We start from the raw sequence: 14710 nt of genomic DNA on the forward strand, positions 1-14710 counted from the left end.
CATGTTTTACTCTGAGTTTGTCTAAAAGAAAGAACAGATGGGGTCATATCTGGTTTTCTCGATTGCGTATGACTCAGTTATTTTGGTTTCTCACTGTCTCTTACTTAGGGACCTAAGAGAAACCGCGCATGAACATCAAATAGCAGACCGCCGTCAACGAAATAGAGGTCTTCAAATTCGCGTACTTCGTGCACATATCTGAGTCGTCTGCCAGGCACTTTGTGCGTACTTTTTTTTCTGCGTCGTTTTCGCTATCGTTGTATCGTAGTTCAAGCATTTTAGTGGCTACAACTTTTGTCGATATTGTGCTATAGTGGAAACGGCTGACCTACTGTTTCAGACAAGACAGCCAGTTATTACTTATACCAACGTATATATCTATATATATATAAAACATGTATAAGCAGGCAGGCCGCACTAGCGAGAGTATTTAATCGCCAATTGGCTCAATCGTAAAGTTGTTTCTAACTATAAAAAACACTTTTATTACGACGTACATATTTCAGGTAAGTAGGCTTTTAATGGCCTGATAATATACTTTTTTTCAGGAGTGCCAACCTAACATCACATTGACTGATCCATAAACATACTCTCATCTGACGCTCCAAATGCTTTTATTTATGAATAATTCTATTTAACCGACTAAAGAGATAAAAAATATCTAGTCGGATCAGGTGAAATAGATGTCTGTCTTCATTTTTTCTAAATGAACATTTCACCGGTCGACCATAGGATACTACATATTATTCAATAGTATATGTAAAATGTAACCAAGCTTCAAAAGCAAGCACAAAATGAACGATGTTCTAAATTTCTTCGAAGACAGATATTATATTGTGTCCATTATGGCGACCGGGAGTTCTGCAGCAATGATAGCCGCTCTAACTCCTAAATTATTCATTATTATTCGGCACTGGAAAATTATGTGAGGTGACACAGCCCTCAAAATCAGGTTGCGGGACTTAAGCCATTCATATGGTTCTGAGTGAAGTTACCTCGTTCATGCATTGAGTAAACGAGTATGATCAAGAGTGGCCCCGGAAAAACAGATTTATCCCTAGGTTTAAGAACACATAATGGGCGTATAGTCTTTCTTGCACTATAAGCGATAACATAGTTGGAATATTTAAGCGAACTTTCAGCATTGAAATAATCGGTTGTGTTTCAAGTGTTTGACTTACGGCAGTTTCAGCATTACTACTTGTGTACAACTAACGTATCCAATACCTTATAGACAGAGTCTAAATAAAACTAAGGGCAAGATTCTAAATAAAACTGAGGGCAAGATTCTAACCAAAACTGAGGGCAAGATTCTAAATAAAACGTAGCCTAACTAAACCAAGTTAACAAACCAGTTCTCTTTTTTTTTCTTTCTCCCATTTACACTCTAAGGAGCTCTCGTGCGTTCAGGACGTGCGTAAAGCGGAAACAGTCAAGCTAAACCCTTATTATGATCGTTCGCCGACAGCATTACGACTAATTCCACATTTTTTTATTTATAGCGGCTTTTACCTTGCAACTCCACACCTGTCCCCCATACTGAACGACAGTCCGCGCCCCATCTGCTATTATTATTCTTTATTTTACAATCACACACTCGGCAAGCTAGACGTATGTACATGAGCATAAACCTGCACAATGTATTATACTGTGGTGTATCTTCTATTGTATTATTCGGTAATACTAGTTTTTCTTCCCCTCGGTCGACATTGCACAGGTATTTATACCACTACTACGAATGAGTCGTCGTTGTCGGTACTGCTGATGCTGTTGCAGCCTTGCGGGAGGCAATAATATTTTGTTCTGCCGTTCCTGCTACCACCGGCATGCTGGCTTTTCCGTTCGTCGTCCACGTAGTCGCTTCAAGGCTATCCTAGCGACAGCAGTGTACTGCTTTTTCCTCCTCCCGAGGGAAATGTTCTCTCTCTCTCCCCTTCTTTCTCGAACTTTTTTGTTGTTCTCCCCTCATTCTCCTCCTCCTCGACCTGTCTCCCCTTCGTGTCTCCCCATATGATTGTTGTTGTCGTCGTTTTCTTGCACAGACCGACCAGCTGAAACAGTGAGGTCCACGCCCACTGACGACCACTCTTTATTTCCCGCGAGTGACGCCCCGTCGTCTCCCCATCGCGAGTGTTTAATTGTCGCCCTGGTACACGGCCCACAGAAAAGACAGACTAGCTATCTTGCTCACAAGCTGACCTGTCCTGGGCCATACGGCTGCGAGTCCGCCATGCGGCCAGTCCCCGTCGTGTGTCCTGCCGCGACAGTCTGCCTTGCTGCATACTAGCTGCAACCTCTCCCGCCCTTCCCTCTTTGCCCTGTTCAGTTTTTAGCGGTGCCGTAGCGCCCGTGAATTGGGTTTCATCAATAAATATCACAGAAGCTGCTTATGGATGCAGAGAACGCGCCGATATCTGCACTTGGCCTGCCTGATGAAGCGTTGCAGTTGTTCTCGCTTGCCTGCCTCAGCCAGCAGGGATTGACCGACATTCGCGTGATGCTCACCGCCGCGAGCCCCACAGCTACCTCTTGGTCGGAATTTTGATAACCTTGAGAAGCACAAGTATCACGGCTGATGATGGAGGTAGCGACCGCAGCAGAGAAACATTTCTGACCGTGGTCGCAACGCGGACATTTAGGCGATGTGCGTGTGCCTGTGTAACATGGCGACTAGACGGCACGTCACCAGTTTTTGGGTTAATGTCTGTCGGCCGCAACAAGTGTCAAGACGAAGTGTAAAAAGTGGAATATAGTCGATATGCGTGTAGAGCGTATTTATTTAGCTGCAAAAGGGACACGAGCTATAGTCGAGTACGATGCAGGCGTTAGCAATGATAGTACGTAGGTTCGATTCTTTGAAATTATAATAGCTCGAGAACCCTCTTTGAAATGTATCTTCATACACAGACGCGCTCGTTTGTACCTCACTTTACGACTCACATGCGATGGTGGCTAATCGTCATGAAAGCAGTATATCGTTAGGTTAGCTGAATATGGATGTTCGTCTTTGTCGATGTTCATCGCCATTGACGGAATGCCAAAAAACAGCAGCGATAGTGTGTGGCAAAGCACTAAGTGCTTCGGCTTGGGTAGAAAGGTACCTTCTCTGGGAAGCCGGCCACTAGCGCGAGTCGAGGAGGGGGCAGCGCAGCAAGAACGCTTTGGGACCGGGTGCATAATTTAATGATGTCCCTGGCTCTCCGTTATCTCGCAGATATTCTCTCCCATCCCATTTCACCCTTCTTTAACGACGGGTGCGAAACATAGCAAAGGTAGGCGCGTAATACGCTGCTGCGTCGACATCAAATCCGCTGTCGCTATTGCGACCAGTGCTCGCGCTGCAGTTATGAGCTGGCGTGTGCTTTCCGCCTACCTGCCGTGCCTCCGACGGCCTCTATAAACGCTCACTGCATTATCCATACTATCATCGTTGCCATCACGGGAAGCTAAAGTTTTGGTGGTACTAATAACTATTTGCGCCTTTGTTAATACAGGAAGCACCCCGCTTGCACTTCCACCGGCGCATGACTTCGTGAGAACGTCATTCGTCCATCCATGAACATGATCAACATGGGGTGGTGATACTAATGCTGCGTCATCGTAGTGTTAGGTATATGCTCCCAGTTGTGTAACTGTTATGTAGACGATCAGCAAAATCTGTTGTATTGAACTCCTTGCAAGTTTCCAGTGGATATAGGTACCAACGATCTCGATGGTCTGGGTCAGCTATTTGAGGTGCTACCCTCTCATAAAAGATGATAACTAGTATTTATTGGCATTTGACGAGCTATCTCAAATATACTCGATAACCAACAAGCGTAGTCTGATGTTGGTGTACGAAAACGATAGCCTAACTAAATAAGCCAGAGTCTGTCTAGCTGCTGTCCCATAATGCAAAGTGCTCAACTATAACTCGATGCACATACAGAAACAAGTTTAATCAACTTCTACCTGCCAGCCAAATGAGAAATCAACTGCTATCTTCGGTACATAGAATCAACGGAGATAAACAGACGTGTGGAAAGAAAGGTGGAGTGAGGTAAAGTCACTTTAGGCGCTTCTTGGGCCAAACGATCAACTTTCTGTATCCAAGAGAAAACTGCATTTGCTAAAAAGTTTCAGCTTTTAAGGTTATCGGAACATTATCAATTTTATGCCATAGGAGGCATTTTCGTTGTGCACAGATTGAGCCATTCTTGATCCCACCGTACAGCATCGTGAGTGGATGTTAAGGTAATAGCATTACATTTACAACCTTGCCGCTGAAATGAGGCAAACGCTTTATATATTCATTTGCAAGGTTTGTTTTTGAGGTATTGTTTTAGGTTTACGCTTACTTAATTAAACTAAGCCAAATATCACGCTACAGAAGTCCGGTCCCACTCGTTAACCAAACGTCCTATATATATGCATATATATGCGGTAGTTTAAGAATAATCACAATAGTGATAAAAAATTGCAGTTTGTTGTCCTAGAGCGTTTACATCGTGTTACGCTGACATGTTAGCATAAATAGGCTATAATTATTTTACTACTGGACGATGGAAAATAGCGCGCAAATAATGTCCTGCTCGATGTTGTAATCAAAACCAGAAACGGGCTCATGGGTTACGCAATGACACGACCAGGAAGAATTTCAACCGATGAGATTCACTAGCAGGCAATAGGTTTTGTTGACGACTTTTGCAAAGGATCTATCATCGCATTGAAGCTCGTCCACATAAACGCACATATCCGACTGAGTTGACACGATGCTCGAGTATAGGACAGTGCCCGATTCAAACAGGACCATGATGGTCAATGAATTTCGACATAGACCCAAAGACAATGGATCTCTATGTAGAGATCCATCTAAAAAGGACGTGTGCAACAACCGAACGAGCTCTAAGCCACCAACCCATTGACGTCCATTCGTTTCTACTTTCAGTTTCTGTGCATTTTACATTTAGCAACATGGCGAACGCAAACTCTCTGATTGTAGTTGCAGATCCCCTAGCTCTAATGGTTAGAGTCTAGATTAGTGGGAATAAATTTGGCTCAAGTTGGGGCTAAGGCTTTCGTATCTTCAATCGTAGAACAGCAGGTAGCGTACGAAGTTACTTACGTTTTTATTTTTTTAAACGTACGCGCAGATCCAGTTAGTGAAGTTCTTGGACCTGACCTGTGAACTGTTTCACTTGGCTTTACATCAAGCGAAAGCGGACGAATTGAGTTTTGACGATATCGTTTTAATTTAAGAAATTACACTATAAGCTACCGAACAAAATAAGCCAGTTACACGTAATGGAGATGACGAGTCGGATCTGTCCATTATTAGTAAATGCTGTCTTTTCAATCAGTTGTGTTATGTTGGAGGAGAACTATTCGGTGAGATATTTGAGGTAAATCGCGAAGAAAAATTTACATGGTCTATTTGGCCTTCCTTAAATAAAATGATTAAAACGAAATTTCCATGCGTTATATGGGGCTAACAGTTGTGGATATCATAGGGCTGGTATGGTACCGTGCTACTTCTATAAAGCAAAATTAATTTACGCACCGAAAATAATTACTGTTTATATAGTAACATATTAATAACTGAAAATATGGTGATATTGAAATATATGTACGGTTGCGTTCGGTAACATTTGCCTATTGGTTTTACGATTTTTGTATGAGCAGAATACACTGGTATTTAAAGATACCTATACTTATACTTTATGGGCTCCTTTTTCTAGCAGGTTGACAGGCGTCTTCACTCAAACGAGTTTCATCCCGACGAGTACCGTCACGCTGAATATTTTGTCACCTCACGTCGACAGACGCAGCCTTTTCAGAATGAGCGCAGCGTGGTAAAGCCCGACGACGTTGTGTATCAGCGGACGATGATTCGAAACCCTGAAGACGCGTTTACGGCCACGATCCAGACGGACTTCCAGTGCCCAAGGGGGCGCCCGGGCTACTACGCCGACGTACAAAACGGATGTCGGGTGTTCCACATTTGTCACCAGTATACAATGCCCAACGGAGAACCGCACTCCATTCGGTATTCGCAGCTTTGTCCTCCTGGTACGTGCAAAGTATATTCTACGTATAAAATTTTGTAGAAACATTTAACTTGCGCCCCAACGGCAGCTAAACGCAGCTTTATAGATGCGCTATCAATCGGCTTTGTTTTCTGTGGGCTCTCTTATAAATTTCTAGCTCTAATAGCCTCCCTTACATAGTTTTTGTTTTACATATCAGCTGATAACACCGCACAAATATACAAACAATAAATGGTTAAATTTACCAGATCCTTCGCCTTGAGGTTTTTGAGGCAAAGCGTTCATATTTTAGTGACTATTTTAGTGATGGTCCTTTCATCTGTGGCTGCATTTCTCGAACCTTGTTTAGCTTTTCCCTAGCTGCCTGCTTTCTGATGAGACACATCATCCCTTATTGCTCCTTTATAATATCTGTATATCGCTGCCTAAACTTTATTTCTAGCCGAACCTAATAATGTTAATGCTAGTTAAGTGCACAAGAAACTCTGTAGACGGGGTCAGGATAGAAGACACAAGACCAACCGTTGTGGCTATTGCATTAGTGTACGATCTTCTGTTAAACTCTATCTTGCTCTAGCTATGCCTAACTTGACGTCGCTTGCCGTTTCCGATAACAAGGATTAAATATTTGTGTATCTACACATATGTCATATATAGATACTTACATATTATAGTGTTCAAGATGTAAGGATAGAACCCGGTCGGCTGGTCCTTAGCATCACGGACCCGGTGGCGTTGTGTGTTCAGCGCTCCTACGCAACAAAGCTAACAGTATAGACAGAATTGCGGAGATTCTTTAAGACACTGGCGATATTTCTATAACTGATTATTCTATACACAGCTTCCGCTGATTGAATCCTGCTAAATACTGCCGCCGGTCCCAATAGCGGCTGGGGCGGTAACGAAGCCGGTTATCATAATCCAGTTTAGCGTAAGTCGGGTATCCGAATATGGATGAATATGGACATCAGCACAATGAGTTAAAATAAGTTCGTTGTTATAATTTTCTACCAGTTTATACAGTCAAAGTGGTCTTTTGACACATCAAATCGCTAAGGACATGTCTTGAAAGAAAGGGCCGTTTCCTACAAAAGAAGAAATTAAGGCCGTACGCTAACAACGTGTAAAAACAGGTTTTCCATAATTATGTCCAAGGAATTAGAAATTTAAAAGTTACGACGCTATCCCGACTAAACGTCAAAAATCAAAAACCTATATTTAGATGTTGTCGGCCTTGCTCGTTCTAGACCTTCCTGAAATCAGGTAGGCTGTGTATTGAGGTCCAGAAAGGCTACTAGGTTCGAAACGCGTTCAGCTGTATCAGATAGAGGAGAAAACACAAATATTGTTGTAGTAGAAGCGGCAGGCCAAACAACAGCAATGGCGACTGCGGCGGTCTAGCTCACGACGCACAGAATAATATCATCTAATATTGAAACGTCAACATATATCAGAAAGAGGACGCCGCTTTACCCCGGTAAATTCAACGCAAGTGGTATTCTTCCAGTGTATACGTTATTAAGTAGTCAAATTTTAGAGATTTATGAAGGTATAAACAGGTGTTTGTAAGGCACAAGTGGATTTATGGTAGCCTGGCCAAAACCGGGAAATTCATGAAGACAGGTGACTATTGCACGCAGAATTCGCTGCTCTTACTGCGTGAACAGGTCGTTAGAGCCCCTTTAGGCACAGCGTCAAGGATTTGCTTCCACTAGAAAATAACAACTGGGCTGGGCTTTGGTGGACTTATTTTGGATTTCTCCAATAGACTTACAAAACGTCATTGTATATTGCCATATGCTATATTTTGTGGGGTTAACCCACTCAAGCTCATGTTTTGACCTTTTTCTTATTCGCTAAAAAGAGTTCTAATTTTATATTAATCATGCCCCCTTTACTAGTTGGCAACAAGAATCAGGTTTTTAAAAGAGTTATTAAGAATTGAAGTTGTGCTCGTAAAGTTAAAGGATCTAGTTCAACTAATTACTTTAACACGTTTCATATTATAACTAGCTGTTCCAGCAATAATTTGTAGAGCCCTTCGTAAACACGTGTTGCAGGCTATAATCTTCCCTTAATAAATCTCCTTTTCAAATATCATTGGCAGCAACGTTGGCCAAATCTGCGGTTATTTATATTTTGACTTTGTGAGGTTTTAAAGAATTGTGTAACTTTATATCATTATCAAATCGCACGCAAAGATATTATTTACGCAACGTATCTATCCCGTTGCTGTCATCAGTATGAAGTGGAGTCCTGAGTCTTGTGTTCACAAGGCCGACTGAGAGTGAGCATCCCTACGTTTCAAGATAACGTTTCTGTGAAGATTCAAACAATTCTGTTAGTTGGGCATAATATATTCGATCTGCAGTCTAGAACTCTGAAGAAAAATATTGACTGTGTTTGAACCACACGCGCCAGGAGTTCGCCCCTTCTGAAAATCGGTGCTTGCCCGATCCCCATCATCGTTCCAGGGGGTTACTTGTGCATGACGAGCGCGACAGAAGTATCCATCTAGTCGCTCTATTCGCTGTGCAAATTTGCTACAAACATTTGAACGTATAGTGAAGTCTAAAGGCCGAAAAGAAGCTATTGTGTATACAGTACGTAAAGTCAACAATAATAATGATAATAGTAAAGACGTTATCAAGCGACACACAATGTAAACACAATGTAAAAGTGACAACAATTAGAGACCAACGGATGAAACAAACCGCCTTGTGTATAATCGTTCGTGTTGAATAATGATCTTCTTTGAAAAATCAATCGAGAATGTAAGTAACGTAGTTTCTTCAGCAATGCAGAATAAAATTTGACTGATGTGCTTGATCAGTGTGACAAGCTTTCCCACGGCAGTAGACAAAGGAGGGCGTCAAACTAACATTACGTCCATTCAATAGTCATAGCCAAGATGAATATTAAATAAAATGAAAAACTCTAATAGAGTTTTCACGGGTTAAAACGATTGCCGGCTTCTATCCATGTTGTTTATCTCTTTTATGCGTGGTACACGACCTGTTAATTCTATTAGGCTTCTTTTACAAGAAAACCAAATCCTTATGAAAGATCGACGGAGCATTATGGGTGCGTGCCTTTATAATGTAAAATGATAAGCCTCCACCAAACGTGTTTTAGAGTTATTCCAGAAGATACAATTTGGGTCGTTTCCTGGCATTTTGTATATATGACGTCAGCATCGATGTTTAAATGCCGAGATCCCTACGAATTCACTTTCCGATTATTCCTATGTACTCTATTTTTCAACGGACTCTTGGTATATCCGCCTATTCCCTCTCCTTCTTATATACCAACTCGATACTTACCCAAAAGCTTACATTGGATTTTAACACGAATCTAATTCTCGCAATAATGTTTTAGGAACTATCTTCGATCAGGTGACGCTGACCTGCAACTTCATCTGGGCAGCTGTTTCATGCGAGTCGGCAAACCAGTTCTTTTACATAAACTCGAACCTATACCTACCCGACAGGCATTTCATTTCAGATGCCGATGTTGAAAGAGCCCGTTCTCTCAATCCGTCAAGTTACAGGTCAGCCGAATACGTAATTATTAAATAACTTGTAATATGAACTGAAAAATTAATTATAGAGCTCATGGGCTAGTTCATTTGCACTGGGCCCATAACGGTGAACTCCGGTGATGGCCCCCTTTCGTCCATAATTTTGCCCTCTCGATTATGCTTTACCTTTCTTGACCTATGTACGGTACCGTAAAGAAAGTCAATTGTTGTTCCTCTATGTCATTTTACTGAAGACGTCAAAATGCCATGTACATTTGTTTGATAATTCCATGCACATCATGTATATATACGCTCTCCATGCATGTACAGCTAATTTATCAATTCCCAGTAGATGAAAAATAGGTTATAACTAAATATGTACGTTTTAACTAAAGCGAAGCAACGTCGCTTCGAGAAATAAGTTACAATGCACTATTACGCTGGTGGAAACAAATTAGACAGTAGCCCCTAAGAAATTGCTATCATTCTAACAAACTGTAAATTTATGTTATTTGTCTGAGGAATACTAGATAACATACAACCACGTATTTGAGTGGTACATAAAGCCTGTATTTTACCCACAGGGCATACAAACCAGAGCGTTATATGACTGATGTTCCGGCTGCTCCTGTTACGACGAGGACCACAACAACAATACCAAGGACAAACATTGCAAAAAGTGTTGCTCCGGCCACCTATAGTCCACCTCCTTCTCTTGCTCCACGCGCACCTGCCGTCAGAAGCTACGAGAAAACTCGGTATATCTCCCGACCAGCCATCATCTATAACATCCAGGGCGGCGGAAGGCGAATTCGCTACGACACGCATATGGCAACACATGATGGCGGTCACTCTGACATTTATGTCGAAAGGAATTTGGTTGAGCCGCTCACCACGACATATGTGCGGCCCGCATCCGTGCGCGAGAAGCTCGTGGCAGAATCACCTCGACATACTCAGAATGCGATCACTAGACCGTCGTCACACTCACGCCGTCACTACTACATACATCAGTCCGAGACCCCTAAGGTTAACACAGATACTGCGCAAGTGCAGTTCTCAACTTACGCGCCACATATGGGTTTTCTAGGTTTCATACCCGATCAACGTTACACGACAATCTCGTTAGCTAGCTATCCTTACAATCACAATTACACGTCTAGCGGAACGTTGCGTTCGTTCGATTCGCGCTATAAGTATAATCCAGTCCTCAATGCTCCTGTACATTCACCGAAGGAAGTGCCTAGGTTTGAAACGCTAGCGCCCGGGCGCATCCGACCTCTCGGCTACGTTAGTGAACACGACCCATCCTACGAGCGTAGTTACAAATTCAGCTTGCCGACCCAGCGGCCGCTCATTCCAGCTTCGGAATTTCCGGGCTTCCGACAGAGTGCCAAAGGCGTTTTCCGAAGCTCGCTTACTAGTCAGCGCCACGACCCTCACGCATATCACCACAGTCATCATCAGCATCATCATAATAATCTCTATGAACCCGGTCAGCGGGTTACGTCCGCTCCACTTCCGCCCACTACATTTTCCCAGCAGCGATCCCTGCCTGCCGTACCCGCGGTGCCGGTTACGACTGAAAAACGCCCGGCCTCTCCAAAAACTGAAGAAATTGTCGACGAAGTTCTTATCGATAAGGCACGCCGGCCAGTAGCGTTCACTCTGCAGCAGTATGACTCGCGTCACAACCGTCATTTTGAACGGCGCGTAAGATTGCCTGAAGAAACCATAGAGTTCGTTCAGGAGCCGGTAACAGTTCGCGGGGGTACACGCGTGAAGACGCTATTTTCCACTACCGCTGACGAAGTCCCATATCTTAAACGAACGGCTCGTTCGTATAAAGAATTCGTGGGGCCAATTTTTAAGGGTGCTTCTGCGATACCCGGCGTTATCCCTCAAGAATATCTCGAGTAAATAGACATGACCTTTTGACTAGCGCATGCAGATCAAGCATCTGCTTTATCTGTTTTCTAAGATCCCCATTACAGCCTGTTTCGCAGAAAACAATGAAATTCTACCTATGGTTAGCAACAGCCAAGCACGAACAGAGATGGAAACACGAAGAAGGAGTCAGACATAAGGACCAAACAGCACAATGTTCCTCTAGTTGAGAGAGACTGAGCACAAGCTGGCTGACTAGTTCCCATGTATGTTGCCATCATCATCTATGCGATGCATATGGCTTTGATGCTACTTCTTTATTTCCTGGTCTTTCTTCCTTTCCATATTTCTCACGCTTCCCATCGTTATAGATGTTCATCCTAATCTCATTTTAAGCCTTGTTTCTCTCCGGTTTGCATCCTCTCATTCTCCCTCTCTCGTTTCCTATAGTTCTTATGCGTTTAATTTTCCTTATACTTGTCAAACTATTCCTTCTACGATAAACTAGACGCCCTTCTTCGAGCAACTGCAAACTCAGTCTATTTGCTCATCGATAAAGCAGGCGCACACCGCGCCCCAACGCACCGTATTCCATGTCTTGCTTTTTCCAGCTCCAACGTAGGCAAACGTTCCTTTCTGCTCTTCTTTGACAAACACACACACATTGGCCTTGTTGTAACATACAAGCCCGTACTGGCTTTAAGAGGAAGGTTAGAAGAAACCGTCTGCCCTGGCAGCCCGCCACCATCTTTTCGGTAAATTTGTTTCATCAATCCTCATTACTGAAGTTCCTTCTATAAAGCTGGCGTCTCTTATGTAAGGACTCTGCTTCTATTTAGAAGCACTTTTCCTTTTCTGCTTCTTTTTTCTCCTTGTCCTCGATTTGCTTTTGCCTTCGCCGTCAAACGCTGTTAATTCACCTTTGGCGTTTGTCGGCAGTGACGAGGGCACGAAGTGCCGAGTTACACGACAAAGCGATCCTGAGGCGGGCTGAATTCTAAAGGTAACGGAATGATGCCTGCGATAGCTGCGAAGGCGGATCGACGACTTCACTGAGGAGTCGAAATGACGTAACAGTGCTGCTAGAATGACTATAAAAGCCTGCGCGACCAACATTTATTTGTATCTCACTCATCTACCGTTCATCAGATTCCATGGCGGGAAGACTTTTTAAGCATCATGTCAGGTTGTTACTTGTTGTTGGTTCCGGTTCGGGAGACAGCCCACATTCACATTGCGTTTGTACCTGTCATTGTTCTAACTAAATGTTACTGTATATTTATTTTCTGTTATAATATGAGTAATAAATGGTAGCTCGTGTATGAAATACTGTCTCTAGTGGATTCTTTCTTTGGAATTAACGCTTTGAATCTATGAGTGTTGAGAATTACCCCAAGGTGTCTGTAGTCAATGAATTATAATCAAAAGCAAAATAAGACCCATTAGTGTCTCTAATAGAAAGGCTAGCTTTTTAGAACCATTATGCTCCGCTGTCACTTTGCGTTAACCACATCTACCTAAAAAATAAAAAAAGAGCCTAATTTTTAAATATAATTATCAGTTAAAAAATAATTAAGGCCAATACAGTATGATCGTTATAAAGCTATGCAGCTTCGATACTGTATTTGTCAATAAAAATAAATTATCAGACAAATTCGAGTGAATTAAAAGCAATATATTGCTAGATATGAGACTCAGTTATAGCATACAGATTACAGAGATACCCGAAAAGGCCGAAATTGAACTTAGTATACTAGAACGTATTACCCGATATTTATTTCTTAGCTCGATAGTACGAGCAACGTATGAGATATATGAGTACTAACAGCTCACAAATATAAGAAGGGGTTATATGGCATTTTAATTGCCTTGGAAGGGATTGCGACTTTGGCTTCTTCTATACCGCTGGCCTCACTTTTCAACCTGTTTTGTAGCGTTAATCATTCTAATGACTGAGGAGTGGGCTAGGAAAAACATCCGTTCCTCGTCGTACGGAGACTTAGGAAAAGTTGCAGACTTGATTAACTTAGGTACGCCCTTTCGAACATCGTTGTGATAATGACGCGTAGCGTTAGACGATCTACGCAATTATAAAGCAAGTGGCACAATTGGCTGCATCTTTTTTAAACAGATGGAACGGAACCGCTCCGCCTTTTAAATGGATAATGTTCCAATATGGTGGAAAGCTCTTCAGTGTTTGAATATCTATTGCTGTGACCCATAGAAAATGACATTACAGTTTAAAAGCCGCACACGAATATATTCGAGCGCTGAGCATTCGAGAATTGGGTAAGACAGATGAAAGGCATATTAAAAACCTATATATGTACATTATTTTGTCAATCTACAAACAAACGTCTTCTATCATGCGCATGCGTACTACGTTTATAGGGAATGATTTGTTGCATGGAAGAAGTTCTTCACATACGCATCGGAGTATCGATACGAAACACGGCAAAAGCCGCAACGAAAAAAAACATCCCGATAATTTTTCTGAATGTTACGTGGCACGGAAAACTGACTGTCCTTCCATATTGGCTACAGTCAATATTTTTTCAAGAAATAGATTTATGCGAGGTGGAATTAAATCAAGCTGAATATTGTTCACTTAAATCATCACTGTAACAGTAGGCCCCAATGTAACTAAGTAAGTAACTCAAAGGTAACTGTAAGATGTATAAGTATTTCTCGATGAATGTTAAAAAAGCGCCAGTATACATAAAAAAAAAAAAAAAAAAAACTTAAATACAGATGTTTTAAATATAAATTTTACTTTATTTGGTGCACCAATCAAGGGTGTATCACGGTCACGCCAGTGTAGGACCGTTAAAGGAAATTTGTTATCGTCAAATAATGAGGTTTTTAAATCGGAAAGTCAACGTCGTAGAAAATGCAAATGCTGGTATAATCCACCGAAGGGCCACTTAGCGAGACAACAGTTCATTGCTAGTGCGATCCACTGGAGTCGTTGAAAGCAAGCAGAAGACGACTAAACTTAAAGACTTTATACTGAAGTACTAGTTTCTACAGCCAGTTGACTTCTTACTGTTTTTCAGCAATCGTAACAAATTTTCTGACCTATTAATTAGCTATAGATATCAATTAACAGTGAAAAATTGTATTCACCAAGCTTGAGTTATCGGTGGAATAATAGCCAATCGTGTGGCAAACCGTATACATTTCATTTCCGTCCTATTTTCATAATTTCATTGTAGGACAGTAAACCCCAGATGTATTCTCAACTTTTCGAAGAGCTGCAAGGCCAGGATCGTTTGTT

At 42.1% G+C, this 14710-nt stretch overlaps 1 protein-coding gene across 5 annotated transcripts in view; it reads left to right on the forward strand.

Annotated features, from left to right (window-relative positions):
* LOC111271762 (uncharacterized) overlaps window positions 1-12767 on the forward strand; it is a 33363-nt gene extending 20596 nt beyond the window's left edge. The window contains exons 1-4 of one of the 5 annotated variants that reach the window (XM_022852740.2): window positions 2410-2837; window positions 5718-6048; window positions 9405-9576; window positions 10131-12767. In XM_022852740.2, the coding sequence (XP_022708475.1) occupies window positions 2817-2837; window positions 5718-6048; window positions 9405-9576; window positions 10131-11466 (1860 nt within the window). In that variant the 5' untranslated portion in view covers window positions 2410-2816 and the 3' untranslated portion in view covers window positions 11467-12767. Of the gene's footprint in view, window positions 1-2409; window positions 2838-5717; window positions 6049-9404; window positions 9577-10130 lie in introns of those variants that run through there. The other 4 variants (XM_022852742.2, XM_022852737.2, XM_022852739.2 and 1 more) reach the window with 4 other exon arrangements.
* Window positions 12768-14710: the final 1943 nt, after the last annotated feature.

Source organism: Varroa jacobsoni, unplaced genomic scaffold (genome assembly GCF_002532875.2).
Source record: "Varroa jacobsoni isolate VJ856 unplaced genomic scaffold, vjacob_1.0 contig00991, whole genome shotgun sequence".
In the NCBI taxonomy this organism is placed as follows: domain Eukaryota; kingdom Metazoa; phylum Arthropoda; class Arachnida; order Mesostigmata; family Varroidae; genus Varroa; species Varroa jacobsoni.